Raw genomic sequence first — 15,264 nt, forward strand, 5'->3', positions numbered from 1 at the left:
TGATTCTCTACCAGGCCTAGACTAGTCAGTAGAGTAATAATAATAATAATAATAATAATAATAAATAAATAAAACCATCTATATGGAGTACCATCCATAGCATGCAATGAATATTCATTACATGTGTTTTAGTATTTTTAAGCTGATCTGCATCTCCCCAAACAGAAAAGTGGGGTAAAAATAATAAAATAAAATCAAACGTCATGGGGAACAAGTAAAAAAAGAGAAACAAACAATATATAACTTGCTGAGTGGCAATGGGAGACTTCTAGGCCCACTAACATAACTTCAAGAGTCAGGATAGCTTTTGAGCCTCTCCAAGAGAACCCATTTTCCTTTGTATAAGTTCATGCTTTCCAGAATCTCAGGTCCAGTTGTTTAGGTAAAAATCAAATAAGTTTACAAAACATATTTTTGGTGTTGCTTTGGAAACATCTTACACAGACTTGACTGTTTGTTGGACACTTCATAGGAGCCTAACAGCCTGCTGGATCAGGCCAATGGCCCATCTACTCCAGCATCCTGTTCCTCCAGGGGCTAGCCAGATGCCTCTGGGAAGCATGCAAGCAGGACCTGAGCACAAGGGCATTCTCCCCTCCGGCCATTTCCAGCAACTGATCTTCAGAAGCATTACTTTGCTTCCCTGTTTGGCTTGAAAATAATTAACTAGATGATAATCAGATGAATAATAATCCTTTACCTTTTTTTTCTTCATTTTTAAAGAGGAGTTGGGCTGTTTTTTAGGGACACGGTACTCTGCAGTGTTTGTCACTGCTGCAAAAATGGTACCGCTTGCAGAAAGAGGTCACCGTTAATACATGTTTTGGGAAGAAGAAAATTTTGAGCAATTGAGCTGAGTGTAGAAACTGAGTATTACCACAGTGAAAATAAATCTCATGCATTCCTTTGATTCTTTTCATAACCATAGTTTTGTGGCATTCTGTAGATTTATGGCATACACAGTATATTTAATTTTTTGAAGCTTTGTTTGTTATTTTTGTAGACCTGCTGCTCATATAGCCACGAGTCATGTCCAGTTGCCATTAAGATAAATGTGATTTCCCTCAAGGATTATATCGGCAGCATTTCTCATATACTATACGGCTGGGTAAAGAATGGCTTAAATAGATGAAGAATTCGCTTCTTTTCATCACCATTAGCATTTTTAGTCTGATGGTTGCAGAATCCCGAAGCAGCAGCAAGAGAGGAAGCTTCACTCACGCTTCTTCTCCCTCTGCTTCCATGTCTGTGGAATAAATACTGAGTCAAATACAGGAACTATTGAACCATCAGCACAGCCAGATATGGTATTGTTCTAATAGGGTATCATTATAATTGTTTCATTTATGCATTGCTGCACATAAAGTATCCCAAAGGGATTTACAATTCTATAAAACAATTTAAACAACTTCATATATAAAAACAATTTTATAAAATCACAAGTATCTATATAAAACATTTTAAAAGAACAACATAAATAAAATTAATTCAAATCCAATACAGAAGCTAACTGGAATGAAGTTCTCCACCTAGGAGGCTTGTTGAAAGGAGAATGCCTTCAGTAGGTGGCAAAAGGAAAATAGTGAAGGCACCTGCCAAAGGGCACACTAAAAACCCAATTCCAACATCATGCAAGGTGGACCTCATGGTAGGATGACAACAACAGCAACAATTTGATTATTTATATTCTGCCTGTCCGACTGGGCCATCCACTGAAAGCTGCCTTCAAATGTCTTCTAAGATGTCTTCATATAGTTGTTTATCTGTTTGACATTTGATGAAAGGGCGTTCCACAGGGCGGGCACCACTACTGAGAAGGCCTTCTGCCTAGTATCCATAGGATGCCCTCTGCTGAAGAATGCAGTGGTCGGTTGGGCATGTAGGGGGTGAGATGATATTTTAGATATCCTTGTCTTAAGCTTTATCATTAAGTAGGATGAGCTTGAATTTTGGCAAGGTGGAGGCACCATGGGCAAACACCTGAGAAAGTGATTAATTGCCGGCACCAATAGGGTTCTACTGCCCCTGAAGGAGCAGGGATGCAGTCTGAGGTGCTTCTGGATCCAGTCTGAGGTCCAGGTAGCCTCAGGGGCTAGTAGCACCTTTTACCAGTTGTGACTAGTGTGACAGCTGCAGCTATTCCTGGACTGGGAGAGCTTGACCACAGTAGTCCAAGCAGGTTGGATTACTACAACACACTCTTAGTGCCTACACTTTGCAGCTCCCTGCCTATTGACATTAGGCAGGCGCCTCTGCTTGTACCCTTTCCAGGGCCTGCTTAAAATGTTTGTATCCAGACACGTTGATGTTAATGTGTTTGCAACTGCCTTTAATTGTCTGTTGTGGATAATTTTAATGGGTAGTAGGTTTTTTGTAAACTGGTTTGAGGTTTTATTGCAGTCAAATGGTATGTAAATATGGACTGGGAAGCAAGGGAATGGAGAAAGTGGAGTTCACCGAAACTTTTGTGTTGAAAGGGTAGCAGTTATTTGGCAAATTCATGTAAGTACATATATCTGGTAGATCAGTAACTATACCATGTAAAGCTGTCTCATTGTTGTTTATTAGATTTCTTGCCCTTGACCAAAAAGACCTGGGGAGGTTTACAACCATGTAAAAATGCAATATTGAAATGGACAGAACATTAAGTAGACTGTTCCCTAGAATGCTGTTTTAAAATATCGAAAAGATTTCATCATTTAAAAGATAGAAGGAATGTAATGGATAAGGAATATGTCCTGCTATCCAAAGGCTTTGTGCTTTGTGAATCCCGTCTAGACTTTTTTTTTTAATAGTGGTTTCTCTACAGCAGCCTTTGCCAACTTGGTGCCCTCCAGATTTTTCTGGAGTACAGCTCCCATCAGCCCCAGTCAGCACATGCTGTGGTCCAAAACATTTTGAGGGCACCAGCTTTGGCAAAGGCTGTTCTACAATATACACATCCTTTCTAAACTTTTGGTAGGATAAGTCTGGTTTTGAATCTTGTAATGCCATGTTCCCAGAATCATAGATCTGATTGATTCAGCGGGATCACTTCTAAACATATGCAAGCATAAATATTCCACACTTTTTCTCGTGAGCGAAGCAATGCCTTTGGATACTCCCAACGTTTTTATAGAGCTGAACTGAAATATTAGGGGAAATTTGTCTTGTAGGCCACTTGCCCTCCAGCAAGTAATGGGATGGAACCTTCCATTGGCAAGCATGCTGCGTTTCTTCGGCATTTACATTATTTGCTTATGAGGGAAGCAGCATTTTAATCACATTTAGAAAGCTGGAAATGAATAAGAGAAAGTGGTGCCAGTTCCTATATGATCAGTTATGTTTCTGCCATCTGGAAATATCTGGTACAGGCTTCCTCAAACTCAGCCTTCCAGATGCTTTGAGACTACAGTTCCCATCATCCCTGACCACTGGTCCTGCTAGCTAGGGATCATGGGAGTTGTAGGCCAAAAACATAAGGGGGGCCGAGTTTGAGGAAGCCTGATCTGGTACATGTACTTTCTAAAGCGGATGGTTAGAATAAAATACACCTAAAAACATTAACTCTGCTTCTTACAGAGCATGTTGTGGTTATTCAGCTGGACCCAATGCATGTTAACTCAGTAGTAAGTCCCAGGGAGTTCAGTGGGACCTTCTCTTAAGAAAGAGTTCATAGGATTGCAAACACACTTACTAAGAGATAAGCTCCATTGAACACAATGGGATGTACTTCAAAGTGAACACGTGTAGGATTTGAAGAGGCACACAATCCAAGTCCAATCTAAAGGTGAACTAGATTTACACTGGCATAGGAAGGAATTAAGAAGTGGGCTGAACATATGGGCTTTGCTTATATTTTATCTCTTACTCTTTTGGTAGCAATAGTCAGGGGCGTCGCTAGGGGGGGCGGTGGGGGCGGTACGCCCCGGGCGACAGGGGTGACAAGTGGCGGATGGGGGAGACAAGTGGCGGGCGGGGTTGACAAGCGGCGGCCCCTCCTGCCACTCCCCACGCAACGCCGGTCACCCTGGGAACAGCAGCGCTGCACGGACGGGGTGCTTCCTCGGCCGTGCGCTGTCACTCCCGGGGCGACAGAGCGAGCGGCGGTGCGTGGGGGTGACAAGCGGCAGCCCCTCCCGCCATTCCCAAGCACTGCCGCTCCCTCCGTCACCCCAGGAGCAACAGCGCACGGCCGAGCAAGCACCCCGTCCATGCAGCGCTGCTGCTCCCGAGGTGACAGGCCATGTGTGGGGAGTGGCGGGAGGGGCTGCCGCTTGACACCCCCACGCGCCGCCACTTGCTCCGTCCCCCTGGGAGCAGCAGCACGGAGCGAACGGCGGCGCGTGGGGGTGACAAGCGGCAGCCCGTCCCACCATTCCCACGCGCTGCCGCTCCCTCCGTCACCCTCGGAGCGGCAGCGCACGGCCCGACGACGGAGTGCGCCTGCATGACAATTCGCGCAGGCGCACTCTGTCGCCGGACCGCCGCTTCCACAGCCTCCTTTTGAGCCGCAGTGCTTAAAAGGGGGCTCTTCGGCTTAAAAGGGGGCTGCAGAAGCGGCAGCGGCACTCCCGGAAACACCCCGCGGGCGGGGCGTCGTGACAGCACAATGTGACGTCACGGCGCCCCGCCCCCGGGGCGTTTCCTTTGCCGCCCCGGGTACCGCGGAGCCTTAATCCGCCACTGGCAATGGTTGCATTGGCTGGAGATGATAGGAGTTGTAGCCTAAAATATCTGCAGGGGATCAGGTTAGGGGACACTGATCAACATTGTCAGACAGACTGTTGGACTGGAACTCGGGCAGAAAAAATAAGCATAAAATTCACTGATATCACTACTACTACTACTACTACTACCACTATTACTGCTGCTGTTGCTGCTACCTTTGCACATTGATTTTTAGCAACAGCAGTGTGGGTCTGGCATTGCCCAGTGTGTGGGTGTATATACACTCTCCATCCCACATCAAATAGCTCACAGTCCATTGAACAAGGATTAGGTCATGGATTTGCATCTGAAAAGTGGGAATTGGTTGTGGATAGTCAGATAGCAGTTGTGGTAAAGTGAGGATCAGGTGATTCAGGAAAGGCATAAAATTTTGAGGAAAGACTTAAAAGTAGGAAAGAGCAGAGTCCTGGTTAACAGAGTGAGTGGGAAGGCAATTCCAGCATATCTGGAACAGTATGACAGGACGCAAGGATAAGAAGTTTTACTTAACCTACCATTTTACAGAGAATTTTTTAGTGAGAAAGCAACAATTCTGGCATTGTTTTCAGATTATAAATCTCAGTGCCATGATGGAAAAATTGTATCATACATGATGTGAAATGTGAGAGAACTTTGCATTTTTTTGAAAAGCACATCCATCTCCCCCCACCCTCCACCTCTTCCCCCCTTTTCTTCCTAATGTCTCAACAAATGAAACTGATTTGTAAAAATGATGCATGGAAAAAATACGAGAGAGAGACATTGCACATATTTTTGTAAACAAGAAAATCTTTAATAAAAAACAATTTAAAAAAGCACATGAACACAAAAGTGCATTCTGGTGTAATCCTAGAAACTGTTTGAAGGCAGGGCTTCAATGCTTTCTGTTGTAGCTTTTCTGTTTCTCATCTCCCCTACCTAATTTGAGTTGCAGATTAAATTAAATAAGGAAGCAGATTTGCATGTATTTCCTTAATTTGCATCACTTATGCAGGTTACTGATTTCACCTGTTTCAGCACAGGACACTTGGATGCTGTATTTAATTATTTATTTGCTGAAACAGATTCAGAGTACACATGAACCAATCCAGTAGGGCTTTAGCAAAGTCAGCTGAATTATATCTTTACAAGAAAGTGTGCAGTAGGAAATGACAAGTTCATGCAGGTTTTATCACTGCATTCCAAGTCGTAGAAAGTATTGACATTTGAGTTCTGAAAGATGAAAAACAGCTGATGAATACATTAGGGAGTGAGCTGTAATATTCTGGACATAATTCCTAAATATCGCAAGAAAAATGCCACTGACTTTTGCAGTTTTGAAAATAATCAGATATCCTTTCGGCAGTCACAGAAATATCTCCTGTTTCCAAGGTAACACTGTAAACTTTCTCATAACAGGACTAGGAATTTGCAGTGTAATGTCAGATGGTTGATTATGTCAACTCAGTGGGCAGAATCCTCTCTTCTTCTTAGCATTTTCAACAAGTTGCAAAATCTTTACCTTGCCTTGATAGCACCCACTATCAGTAATGACTGATGGCCACATTTATAAAAGAAGCACTTAATTTTTGAGGTGCTGGGACATAAGTCTGTTTATAAATTATATATTTTGACTCAGTGGCCTGATTCAGAAATTATGACAAATAGTGGTTTCTTTTTATAAGAATGATCAAATGTGAGCTTTGGACTGACTCGCTCCTCCTCCTTTAGAGTGTGAGGGGAGGAAATTTAAAGCTTCCAGTCATGGCTTGTAACAAACCACAGTTTTCAATTTCTTCCCCTTGCATGTAAAGGAAGAGGAAAGGGAATGAGCAGTGTGTGAGTCCAAGTCTCGTATTTGCTCATTCTTTGCCACAGTTTGTTGAGCTCATCTTTTAACATTATGCACAAGTAGTGGCTTTGTGGATGATTTCTCTGTATATGTCCAAAGGTGCTTTTCTCTCTAGCTTAACCAGCAGGTGTGAAGAGCAGCATTCAGATATAATATATGATACTTAAGGGGGGGGAAGGATTCCAGGGATTAATATGGGAGAGTCCCATTTGTAATGAAATGCTAAAGTGAATTCTTGATGCAGAAGTCAAGTCTTCTATGAAAAGTCTTGTGACCATTCAAACATAGCTGTGGTCCCTTAGGTGAGGACCAGCTTGAAGAATAAGTAAATTGTTTTATATCTGAGTAGAAAATGCATGGTCCTTTACTTTCCGTGGAAGGAATCTTCTTCCGACCGAAAGATTCCTTCCACGGGAACCAAATCCAGAAACACCTTTAGTTCCATCCCTCATATATCCATGAGAAAGGAGCAGCAATTTGGGAAGGGAATTAGCCATAGAAGTTGTACTGAAAACAGTGGTGTTTTTTTAAAAAAATATCTGGTTGCTCACAATGAAACCAGATTCTAGGGCTCGAATTAAGCTCTAGACATAATGTGCAGGTAAAACTGAGTAATGAATTAAATAATGACCTCAGAGTTGCCTCTGAATCCTGAAGTAGCATCAGTGGTCTTCTTGAGCCAGAATGAAATTGCGCAGCAGCAGGGGCTCTAAAATCTCTCAGTATCAGTATTGCAAATGCAGCATGTCATGCTCAGTATTGCTTTCATTCAGGAGGTGTGGATTACTGTGTAATTTAATCACTTCCCTTTTCTTTGAATACTTCACTGACAGAAAGTGAAAGAAAGAAAGAGCCGAGTACTTTCTCTGTATTGCATAGGTCAAAAGCAAAAAAAAAAAAAAAATTAGCTGCAGGATTATATTCACAAGGCTAGGTAAAGCACAGTAGCATCCTCTGCTGGTTGACCAAAGAATGATTGGGACACTTGTCCTCTATTGCCAGCATCACTTGCATTGGACCCATAGGATCCCCATTCCAGGGAAATGATTATTCATTGTTCTAAAAGTTCTGTACCCAGAGATGGAATGAAAACATTAAGGAAAAGCATCCAAGGGGTATTTCCACAGGAGAGATAAAATTTGCAAAACAGTATGTAGATAGAGGCAGAGATGTTCATTACAATTGAATGATGTTTTCTTTCTTTTTTTATTGCTCTTATTTCCTAAGCCTCAGAAGAAGAAGGTGGGAAACCTTTCCAGTGTCCAATCTGTGGCCTAGTGATAAAAAGGAAGAGCTACTGGAAGCGACATATGGTTATACATACAGGCTTAAAAAGCCATCAATGCCCTTTGTGTCCATTTCGCTGTGCACGCAAGGACAATCTAAAATCGCACATGAAGGTAAGGTCAGTGGATACAGGTAATTGAAGAAATCCAGTCTATGAGGTCATTGCAGTTCTTTAAAAACCTACTCGTTATAAAATCCAGCATAGTGGTTGGGTGTTTGTATTTTTACTAGTGCCATTTGTATGGATTCATTTTCTCCAGCACAGGGGTTGGGCAGTGAAAGCAGTAGCCTACTTGCTATCTATAACAAATACTTGCCAACGTTTGGCCACCATCCAGGAAACCCATTTGCTTGCATGAAAGGGATTGTATACATGCAGCTAAGCTTTGCAATAATTTTTCAGAGAGGTCCCCTGTGAGATGTTTGTGCCTAAATGAACACAAAATATCAGTCTGTGCCAAGCTTTTCTTGATAAGAGCCTCGGTCTAGTACATACAGCTACACATCACTTATAACATTATAAGGGTGAAAATGTAATTCTCCATGAGATGGCCCTCCAAATGATGTTAGATTTCAACCTCTATGAGCCCAGCCAGAATGGCCAATAGTCAGCCCATCAAAAAGTCAGATTTATTTGCTAAAAACAATTGATCATCACACTACAAACAATCAAGTTGAGAGATACATTTTTAGCATAGATCAACTCCAGCACGTTGGACCCCATTTTTTGACAAATTTTTGTCTGATCCATTGAGCCACTGGAGTAAACATAGAAACTTTATATAAAATCATGGAATTGTAGAGTTGGAAGGGACCACAAGGGTCATCCAGTCCAACCCCTTGCAATGTAGGAATCTTTCACCCAACATGGTGCTCGAACACATGACCCTGAGATTTAAGAGCCTCATGCTCTACTGACTGAGCTCAAAATTTATCCCTATCAATCAGTAAATAACCAATCCCCGCTACTGTTTAAAAAGGAAAGTGTCTGAAGAATCTCTTTCAAAAACCTGTCCTTGGGGAAATTACAGTGGAACAATATAATACATAGTGAACATATTTGATATCTCCCTGGCCACTAATACATAAAAAACAATTTACAGATATTCTAACTTATTTCCCCTCTAAATATACTGTGGACATAGTTTGGAATCTTAGTGCAGTTAATGCTTTCTCGATTGCACCAACGGATAATTCAGAAAAGTAATCTGGAAGATGATCAGATTAAAAACAACAATAAAAATATGAAAATTGCATAGCTTGAAGATGACATCTAGTTAACAAAAGGTCCCACTCTCTAAATTTGTTTTTAATACAGTGTTCTGCAGCTATAGGAATAGAAACCTTAAGGATCTCAGGAATCAGTTAATATTTGGATGTAAATATGTTCAGGGATGATGGGAGTTGTAGTCCAACAACATCTGATGGGCCACAGGTTTCCCATCCCTGAATATAGTGCCAAGTACAAAGCAGGTATGATGAAGGTGCATCATTGCAGAGATGCCTGTAATACAAGGTATAGATTAACTAAACTGCTATCAGAAACCCAAATATGTAAGGCATGTTCTACATACGAAGGCCTAGGATTTCAATATCTCCATGCGTTCTCCCTTTGGGTATGTGAGTGTAGCAGTATATATATATATATGAATGTCCAATCATGGTTGTGATTTATTAAACCATGAGCAAGCAATCAGTTTGCAGTTATGAACTTTGCAAACCACTTCAAATACAGTTAGCTACCTAGTGGTCAGAGCAGATGTTGCATTGGCATGGATTGGCAAAGATGCCAGCCCTGCTGTGTTCTATGTTCCTCCCCCTCCTCCAGCAACATGATTTAGATGCTGGCTGCCATCAACTGGAAAGGCAGCAGCAACAGAACTCATGAACTGGGGATACAGATACACTAAGGTCAATGGAATTTATTCACAAGTAAATGTGCCCAAGGATGGAGTTCTTAGGGTTTTATACACTGTAGGGAATAAAAACTAGGTTATAAGGACTGATTCCTTGCGGATATTTATTTATTTATTTATTTATTACATTACATTACAGGACTTTTGGAACTAATTTGAGAAGCAGTGTGCTTTGCAGCTTGCTCTTGAATAATTCTGTGACTTTTAACCCGTGACCTCTGAACAAAGATGTGTACTGTGAAATATTCATCATTAAATTGTCACATATAGACAGGAGAGTCAATATGAGCTCACCATACTGACCTCCTTTGTTAAGGTCTTTTGAGATGTGCAAATAAAATGTACTGAGCTCTATAAGCACTAAGGAGGCAGGAAGGCAGCCAGTAGATGTGCACAGTATTTGTCTGAAATAAGTTTCTGCTATTTGTCTGAGAGACGTTGTTGCTGTTGTTGTCACTGTTACTTAATCATCAACCGCTTAATCAGGTTCACCAACATCAAGACCGGGGAGAGACATTTCAGTGCCAGCTATGCCCATTTACCTCCTCTCGCCACTTCAGCCTCAAACTCCACATGCGCTGCCACCAGCACTTCCTGAGGACAGAAGCCAAAGTGAAGGAAGAGATCCCAGAAATGGATGTCAAGGGGTCGCCATTGCTAAGTGACAACTCCAGAATGGGGCAGCAGATGGATGGGGCAACAGACCACACAGGGACTGCTGCCGCCTCTAAAACTCCTGAGGTGGCTGGATCTACTGTCCCACCTCTGCTGATAAAAGAAGAGCCCAAAGATGACAGCAGCACCCCCACGCCAACCTTCACTCTCAGTGTTGTTGACAGAATCACCAACAACACAAAGCTAAAAGACTCCATTGACTTTGTGACCAATTCAGCGTCGGCACTTTTCAGCCAGGACATCTCTGTCAAGATGGCATCAGATTTTCTCATGAAGCTCTCAGGTAAGGATGACAAAACTCTCTGTTTCTGGTCTGCAGCCCTTTTTCTATGTTTTTACTCACTATGCCACCCTGTTAAATCCTTTCAAAGTATGTATTTAAACACAAGTTTTAAGACATATTTAACTCGTATTTTTCTCTCAGAATAAGTTCTAAATGTTACCGGGAACTAGGGTCACAGAGACTCCAAGGTCAATAGAGTTGAGTCCCATGTAAATATGCCCATGATTGGAATTCTTGTGCATTATGTTGTAGCACGCTCTGGGATTATATTTAACAGAGAGCAGGTTGGAAATACTCCAAATAAATTTGGAATAAAAACTACTGAGAGCTGTCTTGCAATATTCAGAGAAGTGAATACTTAAGTTTCAGTCTGCACATGAATCTAAGGAGTGTGGATCAGGTTACTTCATATAGTGAGTGGCAAAGATTGAATTCTTCAAGCATCTCTACTCTTGGGTATTTGAGATGTGGGCTGAAGTTCCTCAGCTCATATAAGACTCCTCAGTTTTATGTCCCTGTTTTATATTTTGAGGCGATGGATGTCAGGTGTCTTCCCACCTTAAATGTAAAGGGACCCCTGACCATTAGGTCCAGTCGTGTCCGACTCTGGGGTTGCGGTGCTCATCTCACGTTACTGGCCGAGGGAGCCGGCGTACAGCTTCTGGGTTATGTGGCCAGCATGACAAAGCCACTTCTGGCGAACCAGAGCAGCGCACGGAAACAATGTTTACCTTTCCACTGGAGCGGTACCTATTTATCTACTTGCACTTTGACATGCTTTCGAACTGCTAGGTGGGCAGGAGCAGGGACCGAGCAACGGGAGCTCACCCTGTCGCGGGGATTCAAACCGCTGACCTTCAGATCAGCAAACCCTAGGCTCTGTGGTTTAACCCACAGTGCCACCTGCGTCCCACCTTGCATTTACATTAATAGTGCAACAACAAGGAATCCTGGAGCTCTTTCAAGGCTAACAAATTTATGTATTTATTTCAGGTGTTTTTATTTCAGCTGAAAAGGTTTTCAGAGCCTTACAAAGATCAGTAATAAAACAGTCCCTGTCTTTAGGCTTACAATCCAATGATGCAATGCAAAAGGAAAAAGAATTGGGAGTCAGGAGAGAAAAAGCAAATTCAAGCAGTTGTAGGGGCAGAGCAATCCAAATTATAGGAAGCCAGTATAATTCAAAGGATAAATTATTCCGGTGAAATTTATCCCTATTCCAGACTTAACTCTGGAGTGGGTCTACTGCCAGCTGAGTTGGCCTGAGCCCAGCAGAGGGAAAACAATCCTTTAAAATAGACAGCACCCGTTTTCCAGTGCAATTTCAAAGATCATGTGACTGACCTGAAAGGAATTGGGCTTAGTGGTAAGTCTCCCCTGCTCCATCACCCCTTGCCACACCCCTTTTAAGGACTTCCTCAGCTGAGCCCCTGCTAAGTGTATCTCCACCTGAACCAGGATCGTGGACTTCCAACCCGGCTCATCCTGTTAGATCTTGGTTGGGATTACTCCCTTGGTTACAAAGTTCTTAGAATGACCAGCTGTAATGGAAAGAGTTCAAGGAGAGGAGGAGCCAAAAGTTGCTACTATCTCAGCTGAGCTGATGGAGTGGTCTCTTTTCCCTTCTACCTGCCCCACTGCAACCTGGTGGGAATGGCTGTTACAAGTTGATAGTTGGAGTGGGGAAACTGGATAGAGCAGGTTTCTCAAGAGAGCTGGTGCTGTGCCTCTTCTTCTCCTTTCTCCCTTACTGCAGCCTGATGGTATGGCTATTACCAGATAACAGGAATAGATCAGACTTCTCAGCAGAGCTGATGAAATGGCCCTACTTCTCTATTGTCCCTCTCTGATGAAATTTGGCTCTTAATCCATGAAAGCTCATGCCATGATTAATTTGCTAGTCTTTAAAGTGCTATAAGGCTAACATGGTTGGTTTTGCTGCAGAACAGACTAATGCAGCACATCCCTCTGGAAATTAATAATGTGATTCCAGTTTTTGTATCTGAGCATTCAAAAGAACATAATAATTTGCCCTAAATTGTTATGCATTAGCTATGCAGCTGCACTGATGCCCAAATGTCTTGCGGGACCATGACAGCAGGCAGTTAAATCACTGGTGTGATCACATAACTAAAGTGTTGACCAGTTTGGCAGGGTGCCAGCACTGGGATATCACTCATCATGATGCCCTTGCTGAGTGATGTACAGAATATTTTGCAACTCTGCTTCTGTTAGGGGTCTGTCATTCTGACCGTCTTCACTTATAGGTTTGTGTTCAAAAAAGAGTGTAAAACTCTGAAACTTCCCTTCTGTTACAGTATGAGTTTGAACTGATGTGCGCGTCTAGCACTTCCATGTATTCATACACACACCATAACGAGAAATTTAGGATCTTTGGCTGGAGTTATAACATGCTTCCGTTTATGAATATGTGATTGCCTTGTGTAAGAAGTTCTTACACAAAAGGAATAAAGAAAGCTTGGTTTATTATATAAAATGAAAATGACAGAATATATAAATGCTGCTTCAGATAGAAAAATTACAATTTAAGCAGGCCGCAAACCCTACAACACCTACACACCTAAAGAGTGGAAAAATTACTGCGTATTCTCAAAAGCCTACAAAGTGACTGTGACAATTTTGGCCAGCAGGACTCACCCTAATAATAAGTTAAGAAATGGGGGGGGGGAGTATACCTGTCCTTGAGCGAAATGGATTTGTGCTGATTCCTTGGGAGTGCTGTGTGAGTTGCTTTCAATGGAACTGGGAGAACCCAACTAACTCCTGAAAATCCAGGTGTTTTATAATATTTCTTGCTAATGCATCTTAGTGGGGGAGGGGGCCTTGAGATGAGCAATTCCAGCAGTTCCAGCAGTTCTTATTGTCTTCCTTCCAGAGTTTCCTGCCCATTTCTTACCTTGCCCATGTTGCAAATTAGGAGTTTGAAAGGATATCATACTAGTGCATGATGTCTAAACTGGTCACCCTTTGTTTGCTCCTTGCCTTCAAATTATTTTGATGGCCCCCATTCAGGTGGTAAACACGCTGTACTGGCAACTGAATTTACATGTGTTGACCTTTATGCCAGATCTGAGGGACTCAGAATTTCCTGAATGCCCTCCAGGAGATGAGGATGGAATCAGACTTATACCAAGGTCACCAGAGTTCATCATGGAGGGAGTTATGTCAGTTTTCTTACCTATGCCATGATCTACAGTAATAAACCACAGAATAGGTTCAGATTGACACACACACCTATTCATGCTTCCTCCCCAAATGTTTAGCGTGCCCCCGGCAAATCGTAACAATTAATATTGTTCCTAGTGGATCCATGAGGATCTGGGAAAAATAATTTTCTTTTTCGTTTTTGTTCCTGATGCAATTGAATATGCAGATATGCCATTTATTATGACTATTGCTAGTACTTCAGACTTTTTCTGAAAAACCTCAGACTTGGTGAAGGGAAAGGGGAAAGCCTCTCTGGGGAGAGCATTCCATAATAGATGTGTCAACATTGAAAAGTTCCTTCACCGAAGAGCCACCTGCTGCACTGAAGACGGGGAGGAATGTAGAGAAGAGTGGGCTTATAGAAAGGGTAGCCAATATGGTGTCACTGAGGCTTCCATAATCCCTGCCCATTGGCCATGCTGACTTAGGCTGTGGGAGTTATAGGGCGATACCATTTCTGAGAGAACCACAATGCCCACCCATGATTAATGGTCTTGATTTGCCCTAAATGCTTGGATTTCTGGGGATACAAAAACTGCTATTGGCAAACGTAGGATGGAGAGAAGATTTGTAAAGATGAATTGACAATTAAAGATGCTTAACAAATGCAGTTTTATATGCTAAGAGCAAGCTATTTCTACTATATTTCTAAGAGACACACTTCCTAGGGAGTAAGTGCAGTGTTGGGATTTACTTCCAAGTAAACATGCATTGGATTATACTGACATAAAATTATGAGGAATTGATAGATGTTTAGAATTAGGAACACACTGATATCCCATCCCCCTTTTTCAAACCCAAATCCAAAGGTTTGTAACCAATTTGTGCTAATGTTCTGGCATTTTAGAATAACACTGCTTAAATATATGCCATGCATTCAGTAACTTTCAACCTTACCTCTACTGACTTGGTGGTAGCAGAGCCTTTGGTGGCTGAAAGAAAGGCAACAAGAAGCGTTTTAGGGGGGTAGGAGAACAGAATACAGTACAGACAGAATACAGTCTGTCTCTTCATGTTTTTTTATTTAGAAATTGATCTTTAGTGTTCAACAGACAGGAATAGTAAAGGCACCCAATGTGCATTTTTCATTCAAAAAAGGCCCATGCTCTTATTTTATAGTGTCTTAACGAAAGGTCCTGAAACCTGACTTGTGTGCACTGTTACCTAGCAACATGTTATAAAGTCACTGAAGGAATGAAATATATCTGAAAGACGAAAATGTAAACTTGGTAGATATGTCAATGCCACACAAGGGGAAAGATGTTATGCTAAAGGAAGAAATTAAACCCATTGATCAGAGCAATGTGTATCCAAAATAGTGTGTGGAATTGTACATTTGACCAGCACTGCGATAC

The 15,264-nt window shown here is 42.1% G+C and overlaps 1 protein-coding gene across 6 annotated transcripts in view; it reads left to right on the forward strand.

Annotated features, from left to right (window-relative positions):
• The window catches only part of ZNF827 (zinc finger protein 827), a 112,244-nt gene that overhangs the window by 34,783 nt on the left and 62,197 nt on the right, over positions 1-15,264 (forward strand). For all 6 annotated transcript variants that reach the window (XM_033159875.1, XM_033159880.1, XM_033159876.1 and 3 more), the window contains exons 3-4: positions 7,748-7,920; positions 10,210-10,681. In XM_033159875.1, the coding sequence (XP_033015766.1) occupies positions 7,748-7,920; positions 10,210-10,681 (645 nt within the window). The remainder of the gene's footprint in view (positions 1-7,747; positions 7,921-10,209; positions 10,682-15,264) is intronic.

The sequence above is a fragment of the Lacerta agilis genome, chromosome 9 (genome assembly GCF_009819535.1).
Source record: "Lacerta agilis isolate rLacAgi1 chromosome 9, rLacAgi1.pri, whole genome shotgun sequence".
Lineage (NCBI taxonomy): Eukaryota > Metazoa > Chordata > Lepidosauria > Squamata > Lacertidae > Lacerta > Lacerta agilis.